Source organism: Rhineura floridana, chromosome 2, assembly GCF_030035675.1.
Source record: "Rhineura floridana isolate rRhiFlo1 chromosome 2, rRhiFlo1.hap2, whole genome shotgun sequence".
Taxonomy (NCBI): Eukaryota; Metazoa; Chordata; class Lepidosauria; order Squamata; family Rhineuridae; genus Rhineura; species Rhineura floridana.
The window spans coordinates 27,272,812-27,298,901 of NC_084481.1; the positions used below are offsets into that span (position 1 = coordinate 27,272,812).

Here is a 26,090-nt window from a genome sequence, read left to right on the forward strand (position 1 = left end):
ATGCCTGAGAATGTTTACAAAGATATTGTACTTATCATTTTTTTTAATAAAAGAGCAACAGCCTTTATCTCATAATCAGTTCAGTACAGCTGAAGATTCCTATACTGGACAGAATATGTTTTACCTAAATGTCTTTCAAATATGTTATAATTCCAGACTCTGATGCAACTAAGGGCATCATGAGTTGGAAGCAGGATTCTGCACCCATCTCTACAGTGCCCATGCAGTTCCCCTCTCTATTCAGTAGCTGCACATGTAGAGTCAACTTTTAAAAGTCAAAGTCCTGGAGACAGCTCTTTAACTGGAATGGGGAGGCCAGGAGACACAAGTCAGTCTTCTACTCATTCCCCAAACATATATGAGAATATCCTATTGTGTGGCTCCACAAGAGACATCAGACTCAGGTAAGAGTAGAGTGTTGAACAAGCTTCTAAAACCTTTCTGCCACTTACTCAGAACTAATCTGTGGGAAATACAAGAGCAACTATATTTAACTGCATCCTAATAAATGTTCGCTGGCTGAATAATTCATGGTACTGAATTGCAACCTAGAGCTTCCCATTGTGTATTCAACAACTGTTATTATAGTAATCAACTGCAGTAAAATCATCAATATTAGTTACTAGATTCTTACCTTCAAGCACTGGATTAGACTGTAAAAGTTGTTCTTTTACTTGATTAACTTCTGCTCCTTTGCCACATACAGCTGCTACATAGGACATGACAAGTTTACTGGCCTCTACGGGTTAAAAAAGATCAAAAATCAAAAATATTCCACCCAAAGTTATTAAGAGAAATCCACGAATGAACCAGCCAGAAGTAATGCATTGTTCAGGTTCAAGCCTATTGTTTTTAACTTTTATGCCTGATAACACATTGCACTTTTAGTGACGCTAAGGAATGAAGGAAATGCCATGGAAAATGAGGTCTGCAAATCACTATTTTGTATGTTTTACAATAACGTTCTGTACAATTTTTTCCACCCAAACTCCTCACTCTCAGTCTCAGAAAAGAACAGACTGCAAATATGATTCTATTGAAAACGTGAAATTGTACTGAATTTTGTTACTTCTGATGATTTGATAGTATTCAGGAAGAAATATGAAATCCTGACTACCAGAGGGGAAGAAATAAGGAATTAAAGGTGACCAAATATTCTACATCTGGCTGTTCATTATGCAGAAATTAATTTCAGTGCTAGCCTAGCCATCTGATGTTGACACATGTCCTTGAACTATGCACATCCTCTCCATACCTTTTGACAAGGGTTACAATAGGGCCCCACTCATACGGCAGGTTAGGGACCAGACCCCCGCTGAAAAGCAAAAAGCACCACCAAGTGGGACATAGTGCGTGATCAGCTGATCAGTACAGCTGATCGTGTGCTACAGCTGATTGCTGTCAGCTGTAGCACGGGGAGCTTGAGGGGTCAAGTGCTGTCAGCTGGAGTGTGGCGGCTGGAGCTGATTGCCCCACTGGCGCCGTATTAGCGGAACACCAAAAAGTGGGGCACCAAAGGGGGCCCCCTACTATATTTTAGAACTTTATTAAAGCAGCACAGAAGCAAAGAAACTAGTGAATGCAAATTAGGGCAATGTGTCAATCAGATGACATAAGAATGATCCAATAGCATAAGTACATTTTATATACTGCTTTTGCATCAACTTCACTCCCTCCCAGCTGGTTTCTAGATTCAAAGTGCTGTTAATGTCTTTAACCGTTGACAGGTTTGGGACCAGTATTCCCCAAAGGTTGCCTTTTCCCACAAGAAGCTACCTATTTACTCAGGTCAGAGGCCCCACCCCATATCGCTGAGACATTTGAAGAGCAGTGCATGGCCTTTTAAAGCAGGGGCTTCTCAATGGTGGCATGCAGCTCACAGGCTCATTCTGAGATTCAAACAAGTTATTTTTTCAGAGGACATTTGGGGCAACGGATAATTAGTAACTGCCCTTAGTAATTCTGTTTTATTACTATTTCAGCTCTGAATTAATGTTTGTGTTTTATGTTTTTATAGCTATTTATTTGTTTTTATAATACGGCTCAGCTGACGTGTACCCTGGTAGATGGAAAGGTGGGGTATAAATAATTTAAATAAACACACATGGAAAAATAAAATGTATTCATACATTCTGATAGAGTGGATTAAATAATGTACTAGAAAAACCATTTTTAGAAAACAGATTTTCTTCCTCTCTCCATTCTGATGTGGGGGTGGAAATATCAAGTACACTATTCCTGCAAGCGGCCTTGTACACTTCCATTTAAACATTATGAAGAAATTAACTGATATAGATATATACAGTGCCTTGCAAAAGTATTCAGACCCCTGACCAATGCTCTCATATTACTGAATTACAAATGGTACATTGTAATTTCGTTCTGCATTATATTTTATTTTGAAACTCTGAAACTCAAATCAATTTTTGTAAGGAGACATTGGTTTTATGCTGGGAAATGTATGTAAGAAACATAAAAAACTAAAACATGTTGCTTGCATAAGTATTCAACCCCACACATTAATATTTGGTACAGCCACCTTTCGCTGCAATAACAGCTTTAAGTCTTTTGTGGTAGGTATGTACCAGCTTTGCACACAGTGTCGGAGGGATTTTGGCCCATTCTTCTTGGCAGAATCGCTCCAGGTCGTTCAGATTGGTTGGACATCGTTTGTGGACTGCAATTTTCAAAGAACACCACAGCGTCTCAATGGGACTGAGATCAGGACTTTGACTGGGTCACTGTAGGACATTCACCTTTTTGTTCTTGAGCCATTCCAATATTGCTTTGGCCTTGTGCTTGAGATCATTGTCCTGCAGCCAAGTGAATTTCCTCCTAAGCTTCAGCTTTTTAGTGAACTGAAGCAGGTTCTTTTGCAGTATTTCCTTGTATTTCCATTCTTCCTTCAATTTTAACAAGATGCCCAGTCCCTGCTGATGAGAAGCATCCTCACACATTATGCTGCCACCACCATACTTCACTGTAGGGATCGAATGAGGAATGGGCATTGTTAGGTTTGTGCCATACATAGTGCTTTGAGTTTTGGCCAAAAAGCTCTATCTTGATCTCATCTGACCACAAAACCTTTCCCCACATTGCAGCTGGGGCACTCTCATGCTTTCTGGCAAATTCCAGACGTGCTTTCAGATGGTACTTTTTGAGTAACAGCTTCTTTCTTGCCACCCTTCCATATAGACAAGTGTTATGCAGAGCTCTTGGTATGGTTGACTGGTGCACCTTTACTCCACTCCCAGCCACAGTAGCCCCTTCCAAGTGATTGTTAGCCTCTCTGTGGCTTCTCTCACAAGTCTCCTTCTTGTTTGAGCACTTAGTTTTGAGGGATGGCGTTTTCTGGGCAGTGCCTGGGTGATATGATGCAGCTTCCACTTCCTGATTATTGATCCAGCTGTGTTCACTGGGATATCCAAACACTTGGATGTTAGTTTGTACCCTCTTCCTAATCTATGCATTTGACATTATCTCTCACTTCTGTAGAATGCTCTTTGGTGTTCATTTTCCTTCAGATCCACAGCCTGACCAATGATCCTTCAACAGTGGGGGTTTTAACATGACAATATGACAGCAACTTTAATGGTTCACGGGTGGGAGGCCAATGGCAAAGTAACTGTATCCTCCATAGAGCAATTTCTTTCATCTCTGTAAACTGGGAGCTTCCACAGCACAGGGGTTGTTATGCAAGCAACATGTTTTGGTTTTTTACATTTCTTAGAAACATTTCCTAACATAAAACAAATGTCACCTTACAAGAATTGATTTTGAGTTTCAGTGTTTCAAAATAAAATATCATACCGAACAAAATTACAATGTACCAATGTACCAAAATTACAACGTACAATGGAGAGCCAGTGTGGTGTAGTGGTTAAGGTGTTGGACTAAGACCTGGGAGACCAGGGTTCGAATCCCCACATAGCCATGAAGCTCACTGGGTGACCTTGGGCCAGTCACTGCCTCTCAGCCTCATGAAAACCCTATTCATAGGGTCGCCATAAGTTGGAATCGACTTGAAGGCAGTACACACACACCTTTGTAATTAAGTAATATGAGAGCATTGGTCAGGGGTCTGATTACTTTTGCAAGGCACTGTATAAATTTTTTAATTTTGTATATTGTACGTTTTCAAATTTGTTCTATATTGTGCTTTTTAAAAATGTGTTGTAAGTCACCTACCACTGTGTATGAGGAGACTAACAAATATATACATGGAACTGTGTGTGTCTGTGTACAAACACAAACATACATATATACACACACACACTTTGAGTGAGCTTATGAAAGACGCTTGCTCCTCCAATCCGAAGGGTTACACACACAGGTTTACCAGCTCAGTGAATAAAAAAGTGCCCCAAGGAGGAGACAATCTGTAGATACTGTAACAGGGGCCACAAGCTCATAGTATCTGGAAGAACGGAAGTGGGCATGAAAAACTTTTCAGCACCACTAGATAAGCCTCACACTTGGGTGGGGCATAGACTTGTAGTTATAGGATTTGGATCTCAAAATGAACAAAAATGTCCAAGGTGAGCCCTAGCTGTATTGCATTTTGAGAAAATTATGCATTACCTGTTTTTCCAGCTCCACTCTCTCCAGTTATAAGTATACACTGGTCTTTATCCTGGTCCCTCAGAGATCGATAAGCCTCATCTGACAGGGCAAAACTATGAAATAAAATATGATACACTGAGAAGACAGGTAAGCACTATGTTTTATATACATCACATCTTCAGCTATGGTGTACTGTAAAACATTTCTATCTAGGTCACATCAATCAGCATTCAGTAGGCAGCAAAACAATTCCAATTCAAGTCTTGAACACAAGAATTTCTCTGCAGTAGGCTGACAAAGACTGTCAGATGATAGACAATGAAAATCAGTGCCATTGCGCAGTTGCGTTCTGCAAATTTGCTGACTGTACATAATGTCTGATAGGAATATTGCCTGTGCAAGCTCCCCATCTATAGCCCATTTAATTTGTTCGTATAATGCCGAATTTGGCCAAAGTGGCAAACCTCTTTTTAAGACGTTTATAATGTACTCTGTAAAAACATGGCAGACATGACAGATAGATGCTAAGCATGCCAACCGATATCCTTTTCCCACACCCCTGTCACATCTATGATGTGAAACAGCAACCACCGCATATTCTGGCACAGAGATTTTCCATGCCAATGTCTGACACCTCCAGGAAAGAGGTTGCAATGATCTGGATGGGTCCAGTTGCCAGAATAACATGGTGGCAGACAGCGACCGAGGTTGCACTAAAACAAAGCCAAACCATGGCTTTGTACCAATGTATGAGTGTGTGGGTTCCCAGAGAGGAGATTGCAGCTGCTGTGCTATTCACTCGGACCTGGTGCTACCATGCCACACATGGCTAAGCCATGGGTTGGCTTAGCATGTTATTGGAATGCAGGGTTGTGGTTTGTCTTCCCCAGATAAACCACGAGTGGTAAGCCAAGAACAACCCTTAGTTACAGTTCACAGTACATCCAGAGCAAGTCAAGCCATAAGCCTGGCCCAGACAACATGTGAAGCCAAGCTATGGCTTGGCTCTGCTAGTGTGGCAGCAGCAGGATCATCAAGGGGCATGCCAGCTGCAATCTTCCCTCCAGGAACTTGCACATTTCCACTAAGCCGTTGTATGTTACAACTACAGTTGGAACAATCCATCACATGGAAGTCATTTCCAGAGATATCCAAATGACTATCACAATACATGCTCTGGCTCTAAAAGTCATGTCATGTAGTATATATAATCTTTTAAAAAGTAAACTGTAAAGCATTTGCAGACACATTTCAATGATGTCAGGCAATTATTTTGGTGTCTGCCACTGTCCAACATTTTGGAGAGACATACTGACACCAATGCCTGGAGAAGGGGAATTTAAGAAGTATTGTAACATGGAAATGTTCTAACACAGAGGCAGCATCCACAAACTTTTTTTAAAAAAAGATCAAAAACCTAGTTCAAATTGCAATCAAGTATGCAGAACACCAATATCAAGTTTTAAAATTAAAAACATGCTAACATCTTTACAAAATGGAGACGCAAGCATTTTTGAGTCTAAACTGAGTCAGCAGTGGTCTTATGTGAAAACTATTTGTATGCAACAAAATAACAGTTTATTGGACAGGCTTTTGTTTTTTGCAAAATTCTTATAATGAAAAAATGGAAAATACAAAAATAAAAGTATTAAAAAGAAATTTAGTTTTTAAAATGTAAAACTTTTAAACATAAATTCAAATTAAGTGAAAGCACACAGAGTGCTTATAAAAACGTTGTGCCTTTTCTCAATTTTCAGACTAGATGCTTTACGTATATCTGGAAACCACATTCAAAAAAATTTAAGAAGTTACATCTTTCTTCCACTGTCAGCAACCTTTTATGGTACACTAAATTACCAGCAACCAAAAACCACTGGCCTAGCTTACTAAACCCCAATAACCTGGTGCTTTTATCATCATTTATTTGGGAAAACTCCTTGGATACAAACTAAGACTTTCTCCACCAATAGCCACTTTTAGACTGACCACAAGTAGCATCTAGTTCATATCCATGAGCCTTTGCACCATACTTGCTGATTCAACACATAGGGAGGCCTGTATAGTTTCAACCCTGACTCATGCAGGCTCAACATGACCATGACTATCAGACTCCACTCCAGAATTTCTGCTAAACTCTTCACAAGGCTTTAATTTGTCTGCACGATATCCTGCTACTCAGTGTTAACTATGCTTGTAAACACCATAAACATGAATTAAGACATGTAATCAATGCAGTACGTAAAGGAACAGAGCACAAGTAAATGTTAGCACTGTTTTATCCCAAGGATAATGCTGTGGCCCTTGCAGATGAAAAGGATCCAAACTTTCTTTCCCTTTAGATGTATCCAATAATCTAAACAGGCCTGGAGCCAGTGGGTGGCCAGATTGGACAGTGGCCAAGGAACCCTGTGGCTGAGAGGGGCCCCTGCTGCTGGGATTGGGTGGGTGTAGCTCCCACTCCATGATATGTCAACCATTGGGTCACAGAGTGTATGCCCCATGCCCCCAATCCTCATATGGATCACGGAGTGGGAGCTACCCTCCTAGGCAACTCCCCCGGCTACTGGCACGTTCTTGTGTCAGCGTGCTATGTGCACATGCTTGCCACCACCCAAGATGGTGGCAGGGGAGTCAACACACACACACCACCGCCACTTTGTGTGATGCCAGGTGTACACACACAGCGCACCAGTGCACTGATACATTCAAGCCCCTGGCGGTGGTAATGGTGTCGCATCGCTGCCACCTTCAAAAGCACTCTGCAGTCTGGTACCAGCCCTAATTCTATACTGTTCTTATCTCTTTGGCCCACACAGACTCTGTTTTTGTTTACCAGTTTTGCTGGCACCGTAACGAAACTATGAAGAGTACTTCCATGTGTTATGAGCAGACCAACTATATTAATTGAATTTATTGGTGACCTCCCATGAATAGCACACCATTTTCAATTTTTGATTCAGCTGTTTAAAGTCATACCAAGAAACACTTGTTTTCGGAGTGACAGCAGAGCTCACCTATAGAAAACCTTATGCCACTTCATTCCCCATTTTAAGCATTTCTTTTGGAAGAGCCAGCTTAAAAATTTGTGCACTTTACTATTGTAAGGAGGCTGACAAATAATACTGTCTGATCTGTTTATCCAAGTGAAATACATAAGATACACTGTCAGCAGTGGACTAGGTTATCTGAAATTAATTTCCATGCACCTCAGGTCCTTTGAGGGGCAGAGTGATGTTTACAATTTATTTTGGGCAATTATTATTGTGACATTGTTTTCAGCCATACAGAATTGCACCACGCATTTTCTTCAAGCACACAGAGTGATAATGCAGCGAATAAAAGTAAAGGCCTAATTCTGCCATTATCTGCACAGTGATTTTAATCACATCAGAGGGCATGTATAGATGTGCGCGCACACCTCAAAGAGAGGTGGCTCCATCTCATTCTTAAAATTACATTCTGTTCGCTATGTTGTAGAAACTTTATGCAACTTCACCTGGCAGCAGAAACAGTCTTGCAAGGTAATGTAAGACTGAGTCTAAGAAAGGACACAACTCCAACGGCAGGAGTGGAACGATATGGAAAAATTAAACTCTGCAAAGAGAGAAAAATCCTAAACAGCAGTAACAAACACACTGGAGTAGCTAGCCTCCCTAACACCTCTATATTAGAGGATCAGTGTTGTAAGGGGACCAAACTCATCTAGTCAGTCATCATTCATTTACATAACATCAACACCAGCTGCCACCAGCTCCACTCTGCTGATCCTAGACAATCGAAACAAGTGCCTGGCAGAGACTGAGACCAGGTGCATTTAAAAGCTACATTGTAAGTAGAATAAATAGCTCTAACTCATAAACAAGAGTCCCACCAAATGGTAGTCTGCCCAGGAAGTCTTCTTATAGATCTAGGTATCAAATTAGAAGTTAACATTTTATGTATAGACACGAACTTGGGTCAATGTACAGAAGAAAGTTTGGGTACCTCCAGCTTGACATTTGATATGGCATCAGGGAATGTAGCCAAAGAAATACTTACAGAACACCCCAAACCCCAGCAAATATTTTGTACTCATGCACAGGGCTCTGAGGATCCTGTCTACCATTTCCAGTGTCTGCCCTTAATTTGGCAAAATCCAGAATCTCAAGACTATCAATTCCACTTTCAACAACTCAATCTTAACTATTTGGAAAGGAAAATAACAAACAGGTGGTTTGCCTGCTGCGATCACCACCAACACAGTAGGCGAAAAAAGAAGCTCTTACCTGTATTTGATCAGATTTCACTTTGGGTTTCCACTGCTTGCATTCCAGCTATCTCCTAGCTGCTTCAAGGGTCCCAAATCAAGAAGCCATTAAGGCTGTCATCAGTGGGAAACTGAATGCAGGACTGAGTGTATCAACCAACCAAGTCATCTCTGTATACAACTGAGTGATAAGGGAGGGCTTCAACAAGAGCAGCAGCCATACCTATTGAGAACTCCCTAAGGCAGCACCTCATAACAACAGTATTAAAATAACCCTCAGTCTTCCTCTCAAGCTTTAAGATTGGTGTCGGCAGGGTGGAATCATTCCTGCAATTGCACTACAGCAGCATGAACTATGAAGGGAAGCACTACCCATGCTATACCAAACAGCGCAATTCTATTATCTTCCCTCACCTCCAAGCGTGGAGCTGGGGAGGGGAGTGTATGCCTGCTAATTTTTTGGCACACAGCATGAGGTCAAGGGCCACTTGAGGAAGAAGGCTAGAAATTGCACACTTTTGGTTGGCCACTCAGCCGAAAATGTGGAGATCTCTGCCCCAACAGCTCTGAGAGTTCCATCACCTTCTAGGAGCATCCAATCTAAGTAAGCCCACTAATTCTGTGGAAGAAAACATGAGTGTAAACTTCATCAGGAAGCTGTCTGGCTGCGGCAAGGACATCACAATGAAATGTCCAATTCTTAGATCTAAGGCCCTCCTCCGGGTTCCTATTCTGAGGGAAGCTCGGAGGCTGGCAACAAGGGAGAGGTCCTTCTCAGTGGTGGCCCCCAAATTATGGAATGAACTTTTTGACGAGGTGCGCCTGGCGCCAACACTATTATCTTTTCGGCGTCAGGTCAAGACTTTCCTCTTCTCCCAGGCATTTTAGCATGTATTTTAAAACTGTTTTTATTTTCTTTTAAATTGTATTTTTAAATTGTTTTTTGTGTTTTAAAATTTGTATATTTGTTTTTATTGTTTTTAATTGCTGTAAACCGCCCACAGAGCTTTGGCTATGGGGCGGTATATAAATGAATGAATGAATGAATGAATGAATCACAGCACAGGAGATCATGTAGTCCACAGTGTGGGCTGCCACATGTGTAGGTTTGATGATGTGTTGGGACAGCCCCATGACTCTCATCGCAGCCATGAAGTCCTGAAACATATCAGTGCATGCTCCTTTATACTGTAAACATCTACAGCTATAAAACCTCAATTACATGCCAGCCTTCTGAGCAAACATATAATTACAGACCAAATAAATCTTTCACGCTCTTCTCATTTTAAGAGTTTAGAACATGTGTTTCCAATCATTTTGCCAGGATGTCAGCACGGCTATTCACTGTACTTAAAAAAAATGAAATAAGGGCTTGTTTAAAGTATTCACATAAAAGAAACCATATTAGTCTTCTACCTCATAAAATAAAAAAACCCTGCCCTACCGAATGTTCTTCCATATGACATGCAGTATTTATTTGATTCCATATTGAACAGTGACATTTTCTTTGCAAAACAGTATTTTATGGAAAAATACATTTTTTCCAACTCTCATTTGCTATCTCCTCTACACCACTGCTTTAAAAACCTCTAAGGTACTAGGGCAAATGTAAGAGGGATTCATAATTACATGTCCCCATGCTATTTCGAGCAGTCTTTGCCAACATGATGCCCTTCAAATGTTTTAGAATACAACTCCCAAGCTAGCACTTCTGTGCTGGCTGGGGATGGTGGGAGTTGTAGTTCTACACATCAAGAGGGCAAGAGATTGGCCAAGGCTGTTATAGAGGAATCAATCCCTACAACAGAGGCTTGAGCCCAGGGCACAAGTAGCATTAACAATTAAGTCCAAATACACACCCACACCTGGCATCCTTCTTGTGTAGCTCCTCTGAATTTGCCATCCAACTACTTAGGGATTTTCAGATGTTATGAAACACCTCTCTTCATTGCCCTTTCTTGCTTAATTCTGGTCGACCTTGTCAACAACACCACTATTTCAGCAATCTTCAGAAAAAGGCTTTAATAACTTTCTAATCCTGCCCTACTCCAATGCTTCAGGGCCAATAAACTCTACAAATGTAACATATAACATTCTTAATATTCTTATCCCTTAGGCACACCAAAAAAACCAGACTGAATGTTTTTTAAAAAAAATCTCACAACACTGCTTGGACTTGGAGTTTGGTGAAATCTCAAACGAAAGTGCATTCTCACATGTGAAACAAGGCAACAGGAACTCCCTACCCCCTTCTTCATGAACTTATGGCCAGACTGTGGAAGATGCTCTCAGTCACTTTCAACTATGGAGATGCAGGCTGTGTACACACCATATGTTTAAAGCACATTTCAAGTACATTGCTTCCCTGAAAGAATCCTTGGAACTGTAGTTCCAGTTCCCAGAACCTTTAACAAACTACAGTTCACAGGATTCCATGGAGTGAACAATGTGCTTTAAATCTATGGTGTGTTCACAGCCACAGAATAGGAGATGATCGCTTACTTTTAGCCCAAGTAAAATCAAGCCAGATCTTTTAAAATGCGCCCCATAAACAAGGTGCCAGGGGTCACTGATGAAGGCTATCATGCATCCAGGAAGAGAGTTGTGATCATTTCTGACAAAAGAGGGAAGAAATATGCAGAAATATTATGATAATGATACGCTCATGAGTTGCGTACACACCCTTTTAAAAATTCCCTTTTGCTCTGAATGCTGTTAGATCCTCACCTCAATGAGACGATGTGTATCAAGTTTTCTTTCTTACTAAGACCAGAAAGCTCCCTCCAAATACAACCCTTCCCCCCTCCCACTTTTCCCTACCACAGCAGCACATTCCCGTCCCGAAGCAAACAACAGAGCGGTCTGTCCCTGCTGCTTAGCCACAGCAGGTGGCATTTCCTTCTTCTACAATGCCCCCACCATCTGGGATACCCTCAATACCTCCGAGTCTAATTGACTCATAGCTCTTTTCAAATGCCACATTAAGGCACACTGCCTCCATTTGTCTTGCAAGTACCAACTCTTAACGCTCCTTGGGAGAAGAGGGAGAGGGAGGAAAATCAGTCATGCAACTCATTTTCCCTTTTATTCTATCCCATAATAAGGCTAATCAATGGTGGCATATATTTTTCTCATTTGCATATATGCTGCGTTAATCTGCTACTTTTATACTCGTATAGAAACTGAGTAATTTTGAACCATATTCTCAATTACTTGAAATGTTCATTTACCTGTTTCAACAATTTAACTTAAAAATAAAAATGGGGGGGGGAAGTTTCATGTTTTTTAAAAAAGGAGGGAGGAGATAAACATACAAGAGGAAAAGGTTATGGAACACAGTACTAAGAAAGGTAAGACTTCACACACACCCCAGAAAACCCTGTTGGTACAAGTTCCACTTTTAGAACATTGGGGGGGGGGAATTAAGTTGGTTGATATATTTTAAAAAATAGAAAAGTGACAGTGTATTTGCTTTCTTTTAGTTGCTATTGAGGAGTACAATTTCTTATAACTACTCCAAATGTAATATTCCCCTTTTTTTGTGAAATAGGCAATTTTGTAGTATGTTTATGGCAGGAGTGGGGAGCCTTTGGCCCTCCACATGTTGCTGAACTACAACTCAGCAAACATGACCAATGGCCTTGGGTAATGGGAATTGTAGCTCAGCAACATCTGGAGGGCCAAAAGTACCCCATACTTTATAGCTACAATTGGCAAAGGAGGGGGAGATGAGATCAGGGGAATCTAACCAGCAAATCATTTCTGTGAATTGCACACTTTTCTCTGAATGTTCAATGGTAACTTTGAGAGAGAGCACTTCTTATGTCCCAAGGGTATCATTTTAAATGCAGTTGTAATGGGAAATATGTTGTGTTACATTCCTTTTTTCCCCTGTAGTTTTTCTGCTAAGGTAAGGATCACTATACTTAGACATATACTTGAGAGAGAGACAGAGAGAAAGAGAGACAGAGAGAAAGAGAGCACTTTTTAAACTAGATGTTTCTCTGTACAGAACGTCAGCTAACAGATATGCTATCAGGAGTGAGTTCAGAATTCCCCAGCACTCTGTCATTCAATTTCATGTCAAGCGGGGAGAGGGGGGGAGAAGAGGAAAAAGTTAAAGTTCCTAATTTTGAAAAGAGAAGATCATCATGCATCTAAAAAGAAAAGTACAGACCTCTACTACCACTTCAGCACAATGTATTTCTACATCATTACCCATAATTTGAAAAATGGAAATGGATTGCCTTCAAGTCGATTCCAACTTATGGGCGACCCTATGAATAGGGTTTTCATGGTAAGCAGTATTCAGAAGGGGTTTACCATTGCCTTCCTCTGAGGCTGAGAGGCAGTGACTGGCCCAAGGTCACCCAGTGAGCTTCATGGCTGTGTGGGGATTTGAACCCTGGTCTCCCGCCCTAAAAATGTTCATTTTTCTAAAGCAGGTTTTACATGAATTTCCACCATTGGAGACTCCAGCACTGCAGTGGTGGTCACACAAGAGAGAGCACAAGTACATCATTAGGTCTCTCCTTCCAGTACTGGTAACTTTGCTGGTAACTTTCACTTGCAGAACTGCTTCTTCTTTCTTTTCTTTAACTTTAATCTCTTTTTACTTCTTCCAATGCTCAGTCACAGGTGCAAGGGCTCCTCACTGAAAATCAAGGCCAGGCCTGAAGTTTGTCACTCATCTGCAGTAGACAGCAATTGGTCTGTGGCAAATCAGAACAACCTGCATTGCAAAAGCATTGCCGTGGAGCCAGGATCAATTACCACCATGTCAGGTTGTGCTTCTTTCTTTGCCTCTATCTTTAATAGGCTATTTGGGCTACAATCTTGGATCTGAATACCTGGAAGCAAGTTCCAATGAACTCAGTGGGACTTCTGAGTGGACATGTGCAGGGCTGCACTGTTAAGGACTACAATTCTAGAGATCATTGGAATCACTGTACCTTAGGTGAAAGACACTGTACTGCTATAGAAAGTAATGACTTTAGCTAGATTTTACATTTTTAAAAAGGGTGGGGAATCAATCATCTGATTTTGTCTTAATGTTCACACTGTTACACACTGCACATTTTGTGTCTTTAAAAAGCATGCTTGGCCCCTAGCTCCAATTTGCTCAACATCCAGCCCAATGAACTGGCATGGAGAGCTCGAAACCTTACTTACTATTTTGTAACATGTTGGCTGGTAATAATAAAGGTGTAGTTGAATATAGTTGCCCTATGGTCGATTACTTGTTCTAACTGGCTAATTGAGTTAGCTCAGTTAATAAGCTAAATTTTAACTAGCTTGCAGTCATAGATGAAAAGGGGGTAGATAACACAAGACCTACAAGACCATGTGAGAGCCAGTGTGGTGTAGTGGTTAGAGTGTTGGACTGCGACCTGGGAGACCAGGGTTTGAATCCCCACACAGCCATGAAGCTCACTGGGTGACCTTGGGCCAGTCACTGCCTCTCAGCCTCAGAGGAAGGCAATGGTAAACCCCCTCTGAATACTGCTTACCATGAAAACCCTATTCATAGGGTCGCCGTAAGTCAGGATCGACTTGAAGGCAGTCCATTTCCTTTTTTTTTTACAAGACCATGTTAAGCTCACTAAGGCTTTTGTCCAAGTAACACAGCCCTTTGCTGCAACCACATAGTAATGTTCACAGGCAACTAGCTCCAGGGAAAGAGAGAGCTGTTTTTACAGGAAAAAGCCCCAATAATCCGTTTATGAACTCAGAATTTATATTTTTTTTTAAAAAAATTCACATGATTTCATAGGGTAGGGTATAACCAAGCCTGTTCTTGCTATGAGGAAGTGCAAGATTCTCCAAAACATCCTGCCCCCTTTGCTCACAAATTCCCCAGTAGACTGCCAGCTTTAAATATAGCCAAGGGGTGCATAGGTGCCAACTTCTAGCACAATTACTACAAACCAATCTTAACTACGATATGAAGCACAATACAATCCTGGTTAAGGCAAATCCTAGCAAGCATTTAACCACAAAAAAGGCCATCGGGGCATTCACATGAGGATGTTGGGTTGTATCCAATGGTGGCATTGCTTCAGTAGAAAAAGTGCTTCCACTGACACAAGCTGGGAAATCAGATTTTCACTGATCCCTCCCCACCACCACCACCTACTGCACCCTGGCTCCATGCCTTATCCCATTCTGTTCCAGAGAATTCCCTGGCCATCTTTGGAGAAGGGGGACAGAAAAAAAAAAGAGTGCCTCAACCTGCATAAGCAGAGTGCTTTACTCTAAGGCAAAGTTACTACTGGATACAGCCTAAGCCCTAACACAGGAACGTAGATACACAGATTAAACCACTGGTATCTATCTCCCAGAAAGTTAAGTCTAATGTATGCAACAGTAAATCCCACATGCTGGCACAGGGTTGCTCAAAATCGAGTACATATATTCATACGTGGTCGGGATGTGAAGTGATTCAAAGCTTTTGGAAAACTACTTTCTCTGAATGTAGTACTATAGTTAGGCACAACATAGAACCAACACCTACTCTTGCATTAACAACTGTTTTTGATGATGTAAAAGAAGATGCACCATACAAAAAGATGCTCTTACCGCTCCTAGCAGGAGCTAGGCAGGTTATAGCCCACAACTGGAAAAAGGAAGACAGAGGCACATTCCAGGAATGGAAACCTTTAATTTGGCAATATGCTTTATTAGAAAAACTTACTAAATAAATGCTAGCAGCACTATGTTTGAAGGAGGGAGGATGATTTCATAGCACAATTGTACAGCTTTATTATATGGTCCACTGAAGATGTTGATAATGCTTTGGGGATTTCATGGAGGGACTTGGTGGGGTCAAAATGGAAACTACACTGGTCATTCTGCTCTAGCTCAGTATTGTCTACACTGACTGGCAGTGGCTCTCTGGGGTTTCAGGCAGAAATCTCTCCCAGCCTTACCTGGAGATGCCAGAGATTGAACTTGAGACCTTTTGCATGCAAGACAGATGTTCTACTACTGAGCTACAAAGACTGTTGGTTCCATCTTGTACATATTTGATAAATTATGCATGTCCCAATAGTTTAGAAACCTTTATCCCTTCTTATAAATCAAAGCTTCTCTGAGCAAAGATAGGTTTTTTTTTAAAAAAAAAATACAACAGCCAGACTTCAAACAAGATAGGCTGGCTATTTAATTAAGGATTTGTTGGTGGGGGGGAGGTCAAGCTATTAGCTTTTCAAAGAAATGGCTGCTAGTAAGGATTTCTTGCTGCCATCCTTATTGTTACTTTAAATAATGGCCAAAGGCACTTTGGGCAGCAGATGGATGCCATTTGTGTGCTGTAAATTGAAAGGGGGGGAGGCCTTAAACATAAATGACCATTTTTAAATGAAAAGAGACAGGCAGCTGTTCCTAATTGCAGCTGGGGGCCTCAACAACTAATAATCATATTTATGACTATTACGTATCAAGGGGGAATAATCAGTGCTCTAGCCAAAGACTTTGGTGTGCATCTCTCTGTGCTTATCTTCATCTTTCTTATCTAAATCAATAACTTAAACTGAACATTGTTTACTCCTGACTTTCTTACCTCTTTTGAATTTGGGTGGTGACTTTGTTTCTTTACAGTTTTCCAAAACCCATCTATAAACTGACCCAAGAGAAAAACTGCTGGGACTAGGTTTATTTGAAATAAATATCACACACACACAAAGCCTGGTCAGAATTTCATTCAGATCTTAAAACTTAATCTGCATCCCACAAGTTTACAAAAGGTTTCTCTCTCATCCCAAATTTAGGATCAGCTCACATTTCACTTCTTAAGACAACGGAAGCTTTATCTAAGATTGAACTTAATTGTCCATGACAGAATAGCACCATTCAGACATTTATCTGAATGCATACAGAGTGGAGAGTGAGATCATGCCCACTCACACTGTTCCCTGCACACACCGGGTGCAAATGTCTGAAGGAGCCTATGTACCTATAACTTTGTGTGTATGCCAAGTGTGGGGAACTTTGGCCCTCCAGGGGTTGCCCAACTACAACTCCCATCAGCCAGAGCAAGCATGGCCAATGGTTAGAAATGGTGGGAGCTGTAGTTCAGCAACATCTGGAGGGCCAAAGGTTCCCCACACCTGACGTAAGCTCTGCCCACCTGACAAGGGACTCTGCCTACTCAAGGGTTTCCAATCATGCAGACAACTGATGGTGCTCCCTCCTCTATACACATTCAAACATCTGAACAGTGCTAGTACAACCAGCTATCTCCCAAACCAAGCCTCTTGAATTTCCAATGTGACAGTTTTAAATTATTATTATTAATATTTTATTATTATTATTATTAAATTTATATCCTACTCCCAAAAGGAACCTAGGGCAACAAACAAGTGATAAAACAATAAAAACATATTGACACAGATTTTTATTATTATTATTTTATTGTTAGATAACAACAACAACAACAATCACCATCGCTACCACCACCACCATCATCATAATCACAGGCCTTCTTTGGTGTTTAATCATGAGTTGGGATCATATCTAAGTAACTAAGTGGAGGGGTCTTGGTTTTTAGCACACATTGGTCATATACAAGCAAAGGTTGCCAACCAACCAGAAAGAGAAATAACCTAGCTGCAGTTTGGCATTGCTTTTGGGTCAGTAGCCAGAAAAGCAAGAGACAAAATGGGAGGGGCATTCCCATCAATTTTTAAACTGTGTACCTCAGGTGAATTGACAGCCTTTGTAGCAGGATCTACCTCCCCACCAAAAACTACTAGCTTCACCCCTTGAGCCAGAGAGCTCCAAACATCAGAATTATTATTTTTAAAAAACACTGGCAGTCCTACAGTATCTTTTAATGACTGTATTTCCAAGGTTATATGTACTGCAGTCTGTCATGGAAGTGTTCATGTGTCAGTGTGCACATATTGCAGATGCAGTTAAGTTTATAACTGCATTGTTTTCTCAGCTTCACTTTTTCTCAATCAGAAAAGACTACAATACAGAGTCTGAATTTTGTAAAAAAAAATTTTATAAAACCATTTCCTATTACATAAACAAAATTCAGTTAATTGTCAATGCATTTCTAATCATACAGAAACAATTTACTACAAATATATCTATGAGTGAACCAAGAGCAGCACAGTCTGCCCTTTTGTAAAAATTTGTTATGTGCCTTCAAGCCGATTACGACTTATGGCGACCCTATGAATCAGCGACCTCCAATAGCATCTGTTGTGAACCACCCTGTTCAGATCTTGTTAAATTCAGGTCTGTGGCTTCCTTTATGGAGTCAATCCATCTCTTGTTTGGTCTCCCTCTTTTTCTACTCCCTTCTGTTTTTCCCAGCATTATTGTCATCCCTCCCAGATGATCTTCATCATGCCCCCTCTATGATGAGCTTTCGCCAGGCCTTGAAAACCTGGCTCTTCAAACAGGCTTTTGAGGTGGGTTAGGTTTTATTATTATTGGTTGATATTTTGATATTTTAATGTAACTATATGTTTTAATTTTGTACATCGCCCAGAGTGGCTGGATTGCAAGCCAGATGGGCGACTAATAAATTTGATAAATAAATAAATAAATTCTAGTGAATCATGTCTTCTCATTATGTGTCCAAAGTATGATAACCTCAGTTTCATTATTTCCTAAAAATACCCCAGGCTATTAACTACCCCAGCCTCAAAGAAGTTTCATTAAGAAAACACGGACACATACATGAAACTGAGCATGGTGAACTACTGAAGTTAGCAGCTATCTCCATACACTCGCTATAGGAATCTTAGAATCATTTTTTAAATGTTCCATCACCAAAGCAGAAACAACAGTTCGCTATGAATACTGAGCAATACAAGAACTTGCATGCAACAGGAAATGCAAGCACTGTTATAGTCAAAGTATTTCAACTATTTCTGATTCATAATTCTGATGTGTGAGAACAAGAACATTATGAACTATACACAGAAGCGAGTGCTGCAAAAGCATTTCTGACAGATTGTAATCTGAAATTTAATTTAGAAATAGATTTGTAATCTGAAATTTAATTTAGAAATCCAGTATAGTTGTTGTATTGCTGGATTGACCAGGTTTTACTTTATGCCACCCAGTGCCGATCTGCATCATTACCTGTCCTTGATTCCAAACTCTCATTAAAAAATAAATGCAAGCATCTAGCCCTTAAGAAGCAAAATGTGTAGGCGCTATTCTGTCCAATTGTTGTGAGAGAAATGAGCCCACTGCTGTCTTTCAGCATTCTTAGCCAATGAATAAAGTCACAACTATAACTGACATTTGGGGGAGATGTGTAAGCTACAGATGTAAACTAGGGATGGGGAACCTCCAGTCCACAGGCCCATCTTGGCCCACTGGGGGTCCAATTTGGCCCATGAGGCCATTTTCTCCAAACCACACCCACCTATCAATCAGCTGACTTTACTGGTGATGAACCCCACAAGGGATTTTGACAGGTGGATGAGATAACCCACCTGTCAATCCTGTGACATCATGTGATTGACATGTGAGTTGTCCTACCCATCTGTCAAAATTGGCTTGTGGGGTGGTCTTTATCTGGCCCCAGATCTTTATATGGCCCCTGGTGCTACAGCTGCCATGGGGAACCTCTAGCGTGCAGCCCACCTGTTCCACACCTGATATCTTATGTGATATTAGGTGTGCAGCAGATAAAGATGAGGCTGCAAAGGAACAATCCTGGTTCATTTTGAAGCTGGGGGGGAGGGTCTACCCTGGTGGAGAAGTGATTACTGCCCAAATAAAACAACTGAGAAGACCAGAGTTTTAATGAATCTGTGACTGGGCAGTAGTATTTTCACCTCAAAAGGGAGCAGCAAAAACAGTCTGTGCTCTAACTCAGATCTTATTTCATGCAAACAAAGAAACAGAAACCTATCAATACAAGCAAAGGCCAGCATTATATTAGCAGTGTAGGAGGAATGGCTTTTTGACTAAGGAAGTATGAGTTAAACTTGACCTGCAGAGTAGTGCCATGCTGTTTTACCCATATTGCTGGGTTATATGATATCCCTGTAGTGAGTAATCAGTGAGTAATCCCTAGAGAACTGGTTAGGTGGTTTTGTTTCTTTTTTTAGGAAAATGCAGTCAGAGAGGGCTGCTAAGTTGATGGTAGCAGCAGTGCTCAAGAGAGAAGGGAATGCTTACCTGCTTTCTCACTTATTGGGGGGGGATAAGGGAACTCTTGTAGGTTCATGTAATTTGATCACAAAATCAGGTTGAAGGGAAAGTGTTAAATCATTCTTCTACCAATACTACTTTTGCAGTCAACTTTTCAGGCCCCACCCACCCTAATAAGAATAATGAAACAACCATGTGTTTGAACGTCAGGACTAAACAGAGAGCTTTGCAGAGCTTTAAAATGTTGCAGTAGATGTTACAACCAGCACTACTCCACAACCTGACTATGACAACCCTGGAATCCATTCAGTTTTATATTAATTTCTGCAAGAAGATAGGAACGTAACAACTGATAGACCAGTTATTTTGTTTAGAAAAAGGTATCTTTTAATTTAAATTCTTCATGGCATGTTTGGATCACAGTACAGCCTCTAATTTGAGTCTTCCAAAGGACAATTCTTCACTCATTAATATGCTTTTGTTAAATACCATCTAACAGTACCAGTTAGCCCCAGACAATAACCTATGCAGTTTTTTAAATGGGACTTTTTTAAAAAAAAAAAGATGTTTGATCTCTCACACACACTTAATAAAGATCTTGTCTCATTGTTTCAAATTCCTCTAGCAGTTTCCTTCAAGACCATTTCCCCGACCAAGCACTGATTCAGATAGTCTCTCCTGACCACCAAATGTGTGCTGTATTACAGCTCCTGCTACTACTAAGTATGCATGCATCATCTTTCTTGAACAAGAGGCAGCTTTAAACAAGACAACACCAACCAATACCAAAAGCAAACTTTTAAAAACAGCTAAAAAGCAACTTACCAGATCAACAGTCAGCCAGAAAATATTAAAGGCTTTCCCCAAGCAGAAGGTTTTCTTCTACCTTCTAAAAGACAGAAGTAACTGTGGGGCAGAAGGTTCTCAAATTGTCTCTCACAGACAACTGGTAGCCCACAAATCTCATTCAGGTGGTCCAAAGAAAGGCTGAAGAACAGTCAAGAATATCTGTACTTGGCTGTGCACATGATTTTTTTTTTCTGACAATGGAGACAGGGGTCACCTTGACTTGGACCGGATTACTAAAGGGGCTAACAAAACCCAAAGGTCCATAATTTTCATAATACCACACAGGTGCAATCAAACTTTTCCCTAGAAATCTGCCATGTGGCTCTCCTCAGCAGCCTTCCCAGGACTCCTGGTTTTGACTAGTGTTTTCTAAATTAGTATCAGTATGCTTCAAACATAGTTTTGTCACATTTTGTCAGCTCTGTATGCATGATTTTCATTGGACACATTTTCGGCTAGTCTGTGCAAGTGGTTTTTGCTGGGCACGATTCAACCAACTTATGTGTATTGCTTTTATTGGTCAATGTTTGTCAGCTGTGTGCTTGCAATGGTTCCAAATGGATTATGTGCTTTGATTAGTAGGAAAAAAGGTTTACAAGGGACGCTGAGACCCCCAGCAATTTTCATGTGGGTCATGGGGGGGGGGGATTTGAGAACAGCTGCTGAAGGGCATGACCAGGCCTTCTGGGAAGCAAATTCTACAAAGCCATGGAGAACACAAAAGGATTTGCAGCATTGCACTGTAAAATCTACATAGATCTGAATGGCCTGAGGGAAGGCGTAATGCACAATGAATTCCACAATCCCTACATCTGAAAAAAATACAACTTCTTTTAAAAAAAATAGTGCCTTCTGGACAATTTCAAACAACCCAGTTCCACAGGGATTCATGTGAACACCACCGCACAGAGATAATTATGTATTCAAAATAGGTGGGAGTTCTATAAAAAGATAGCTAAGCACATACTTTTAAACCATTTAGCCAAGCTTTCTTCAATTTCATATATATCTAGTAGACAATCTAATTTGCATTATGGAGAATCAAATCTGAATTGTCCAAAAAAGATCAGTGTTAAAAGCACAAGAAGAGCCTGCTGGATCAGGCCAGTGGCCCATCTAGTCCAGCATCCTTCCTCACAGTGGCCAAACAGATGCCTATGGGAAACCCGCAAGCAGGACCTGAACGCAAGAGTGCTCTCTTCCCCTCACCTCCCCGGTTTCCAACAACTGTGGAGGGTGAGTATAGCCATCATGGCTAATAGCCTTATCTTCCATGAATTTGTCTAATCCTCTTTTAAAGTCTTCCAAGGTGGTGGCCATCATTGCCTCCTATGAGAGTGAATTCCATAGTTTTAACTATGTGCTGCATGAATTAAGTGCTTTATTTTGTCTGAATCTTCCAACATTGGCTGTCCACATATTCTAGTGTTATGAGAGAGGGAAAACCTTTTTCTCTATCCACTTTCTCCATGCCATGCATAATTTTATACACTTCTATCACGTTATTTCTTACTCGCCTTTTCTCTAAACTAAAAAACCCCAAATGCTGCAGCTTTTCCTCACAGGGGACTTGCTCCACCACCTTGATCATTTTGGTGACCCTTTTCTGAACCTTTTCCAATTCTACAATATCTTTTTTGAGGTGAGGAAAAATGCAGTTCCACAATAGATTTGTATAATAGCATTATATCGGCAGCTTTATTTTCAATTCCTTTACCAATGATCCCAAGCATGAAATTTGCCTGTTTCATTGCTGCCGTACACTGGGTTGACATCTTCATCAAGTGTGTCAATCCTCAGCGCTGCAAACACTGTTATCTTTTTTTCGGCGCCAGATCAAGACTTTCCTCTTCTCCCAGGCATTTTAGCATGTGTTTTTAAATTTGTTTTTAATTTTTTTTAATTGTGTTTTTAAAAATTTTGTGTGTTTTAAAATTTGTATATTTGTTTTCATTGTTTTTAATTGCTGTAAACCACCCAGAGAGCTTCGGCTATGGGGCAGTATATAAATGTAATAAATAAATAAATAAAGTTTGAAAAGACAGGAAAACTTCCACAGAAAACAGCAACTAGCAACTTTAGTAATGCTTTTTCCCTAAAGACTCCACCTCTGAAGTACGAATCGTTAGCCACAAAAAATAACTAGCAGTGTCAGTGTACAGAATATTGCTCAATGACAGAGTTTTGACATGGAGACCCAGTGCCTGCAGGAAGAAGGGAACTACCATTGCCCAGGGAAGGAGAGCCATCTGCTGCGGCTGTCTGCCTGCCGGCTTGCTTGCTACTGCTGCTGCTGCTTGGCTACCACCACCACCCTCTCCCTGTTGGACTTCTGTGCTGCAGGTTGCCATGCCTTGCAGGACCAGGCCCACAGGTACTCAGCCAGCTGTTGCTGATTTTGTCCACCTGTCCCTTCCCTGGAGGGGATGCATAAGCTGGCTGGCTGAGGTGGCTTGGGAGACCCAGTGCCTGCAGGAAGAAGGGGACTACCATTGCCCAGGGAAGAGGGAGAGCCATCTGCTGCGGCTGCCTGCCTGCCTGCCTGCTTCTGCTGCTGCTTGTCTACCACCACCGCCCTCTCCCTGTTGGACTTCTGTGCTGCAGGTTGTCACACCTTGCAGGCCCAGGCCCCCAGGTACTCAGCCAGCTGTGGCTGATTTCGTCCACCTGTCCCTTCTCTGAAAGGGACACATAAGCTGGCTGGCTGAGGTGGCTTCTGCTTGTAGGACTTTTTGTGGGACTTGCTGGTCTTGAGTTATGTGCCTGGGAGGGAGGACTCAGAGCCAAGCAGGGAGACTTGAGGAGCCCCCAATTAGTGTAGCGATGGGTAGAGGGAGATATGGCATTGTGAGGAGGACTTGCCAGGTAAGGGGAAGGCGGCCCAGGCAGTTAATGACTGTGCCTTGTTCCGGTCCTCCCCACAACAGCAGGTTTGTTGGTTGCCCTATCAGCCAGCTCTCAGACATTTGGATGCTGCTCCTAAACACCAGATCGGTACATAATAAGATATCCCTCATTCATGATTTCATTGTGGATGAGGCAGCCAATCTGGCATGTATAACCGAGACCTGGGTGGGTGAGCAGGGAGGAGTCAGTCTCTCCCAGCTATGCCCACCAGAATACCTGATTCAGCATCAGGGTAGACCTGACAGCCAGGGAGGGGGGGTTGCTGTGGTCTATAGGAGCTCCATCTCCCTCTGCAAGAACCCTGTCCATGTGACTACTGGTCTGGAGTGTCTGCACCTTGTGTTGGGTCATTGGGACAGACTGGGGATTCTGTTGGTATACTGCCCACCCCACTGCCCAACAGACTCCCTAGCTGAGCTGACGGAGGTGGTCTTGGGTGTACTGCTGAGATCCCCCAGACTGTTGGTTCTGGGGGATGCCATCATCCATGCCAAGGCCACCTTATCCGGGGCAGCTCAGGATTTCATGGTTTCCATGACAACCATGAGACTGTCCCAACATACCATTGGCCCAACACATGTAGCAGGGCATACTCTAGACTTGGTTTTTGCAACTGGACTGCATGTTTTTTCCTAATGCTTATCCTGAGGTGCCATGCCTTGTAGCAGATAAAAAAGTAAGTTTGGGGATTTAGGGTGGGTGGTTGAGGGGAAAGAAAGAAGCTACACAATTACCTAAGTTCCCAAAAGCAAATGCTTAAATCCTCAAAGTGGCATTTTGTTTGCAGACTATAACTATTTCTTTGATTAAAGTATGAGCTTTGAGGCAAGTAATTATCAGGAAGTAAAGTAGTAGATTTACAAAACTAAATTTCTCCTTAAAGCCATGTTTATTTCCAGAGTAAAAACAGCCATGTGTGCTTGAGATATCCCTTCACTCTGCCATCACAGTAATTTTCCCCAAAATTTGAACCCAATGCTTTAACACTCAGGCAGGAGCTATGTGTCATTAAGCAAATGGAGCAATTTACACTTGGAAGCCTTAAAAGTTTCCTATGATTTGAAACATATTTTATACTTTCAAAATGGGGAATACACTTAGAGCAAATTTATCTTTCCCCCATGCAGCAGCACTTTAAGCTGCTAGCATCACATTACAGAAATACTGAAAAATATAAAACATCAGCCCAATACACAAATTAAACTGAAGGATAGTAAACTGTTTTCATTCAAGTCAACAGGATTAAGGGTTGATTCACACTGCCAATATTCCCATAACACTTCAGTTATCTGAAGTCACCTAGCAGCAGGACACATGTGGAACTCTTCCTCAACACATATGCAACAAGGCTCAAAAGTCCAAGATATAACGTGTGCTTACTAGAAGCCTCGATAAATATGTGGCACAGATGCCACCATACATTCATTAAAAAAAAAAAAAAAAAAAAGTCTGGTAGCAGATATTGGGTTGTGTGAAATGGCTCTGAATCAGAATGTATTTAAATGCTTTGGCTTAAATAAACGGACTTGGATCCTAGCTTTCATTCTGTGAATGCTGAGCCCCAGTTCACCCAGGTGGGAGAGATGTCAGAGGAGGACGAGGCTTTCGAGGACACTGAGGGAGGGGGAGATGCTGACAGCCCGCAAGGTCCCACGGACAGCCTGCCTGTCAGCACGGCTCCTGCTCCGACTGCAAGCACTTCAACAGAGCCGTTGGAAAGCGATCTCTCACAAGTGCCAACTCCACCCCCCTGGGATTCCCCGCCTGGCGCTTCCAATGCTTCCCCGCCAACCTGCTCCCTGCTCCCCCTCAGGAGGTTGAGCCGGCACCTAGCGAGCCTTTGCTGTCAGATGAGCAGCAGGAGGTTCATCCCCTCTCGCCCCGCGCAAGACGATGCAAGAAGCAGGATGGTCAGGATATGATACTTCGCAGGAGTCAGAGATTACGGGCAAAGACCTTCCCTATTTAAGATGGCGCCCCCCTGATTGGGGTGCTGAGTCAACTTACTCCATACGCTGCAGAGAATGTCTAGTTAGCCTAGTTAGGGACTTTAGTGAATCAACATAGTTAGGTCTATGAAGCGCACTGCTTTTGATGTAACCGTTACTTTAATAAAACAAGAATTAATTCCCGCCTCGCCTCCTTCTCCTGTCTCGCATTCTGGGCAGAACTGTGAAGAGAATAGAGTTCACATTCACAAAATGAGACTTTTCTAACTGCCTTCCCTCTGAAGCTCCTGAAAATCTGCTCGGGAGGGTGTTGAAGAACCCTTAAAAACCAGATAAGGGGGGGGACAGGCTGCCCAGGGAAGGGAAACTTGATAGGAGCAGCTTTGGATCCAATCCATGGTCTAGTCCATATCTAGATGTTACAGTAAGAGGCTACCACCAAAAAAAGCAAC

At 41.7% G+C, this 26,090-nt stretch overlaps 1 protein-coding gene across 4 annotated transcripts in view; it reads right to left on the reverse strand.

The window, feature by feature from the left end:
* MYO1B (myosin IB) overlaps positions 1 to 26,090 on the reverse strand; it is a 198,814-nt gene that overhangs the window by 97,780 nt on the left and 74,944 nt on the right. For all 4 annotated transcript variants that reach the window (XM_061608188.1, XM_061608190.1, XM_061608189.1 and 1 more), the window contains exons 4-5: positions 4,582 to 4,676; positions 635 to 739 (exon numbers count right to left, since the gene is read on the reverse strand). In XM_061608188.1, coding sequence (XP_061464172.1) covers positions 635 to 739; positions 4,582 to 4,676 — 200 coding nt within the window. The remainder of the gene's footprint in view (positions 1 to 634; positions 740 to 4,581; positions 4,677 to 26,090) is intronic.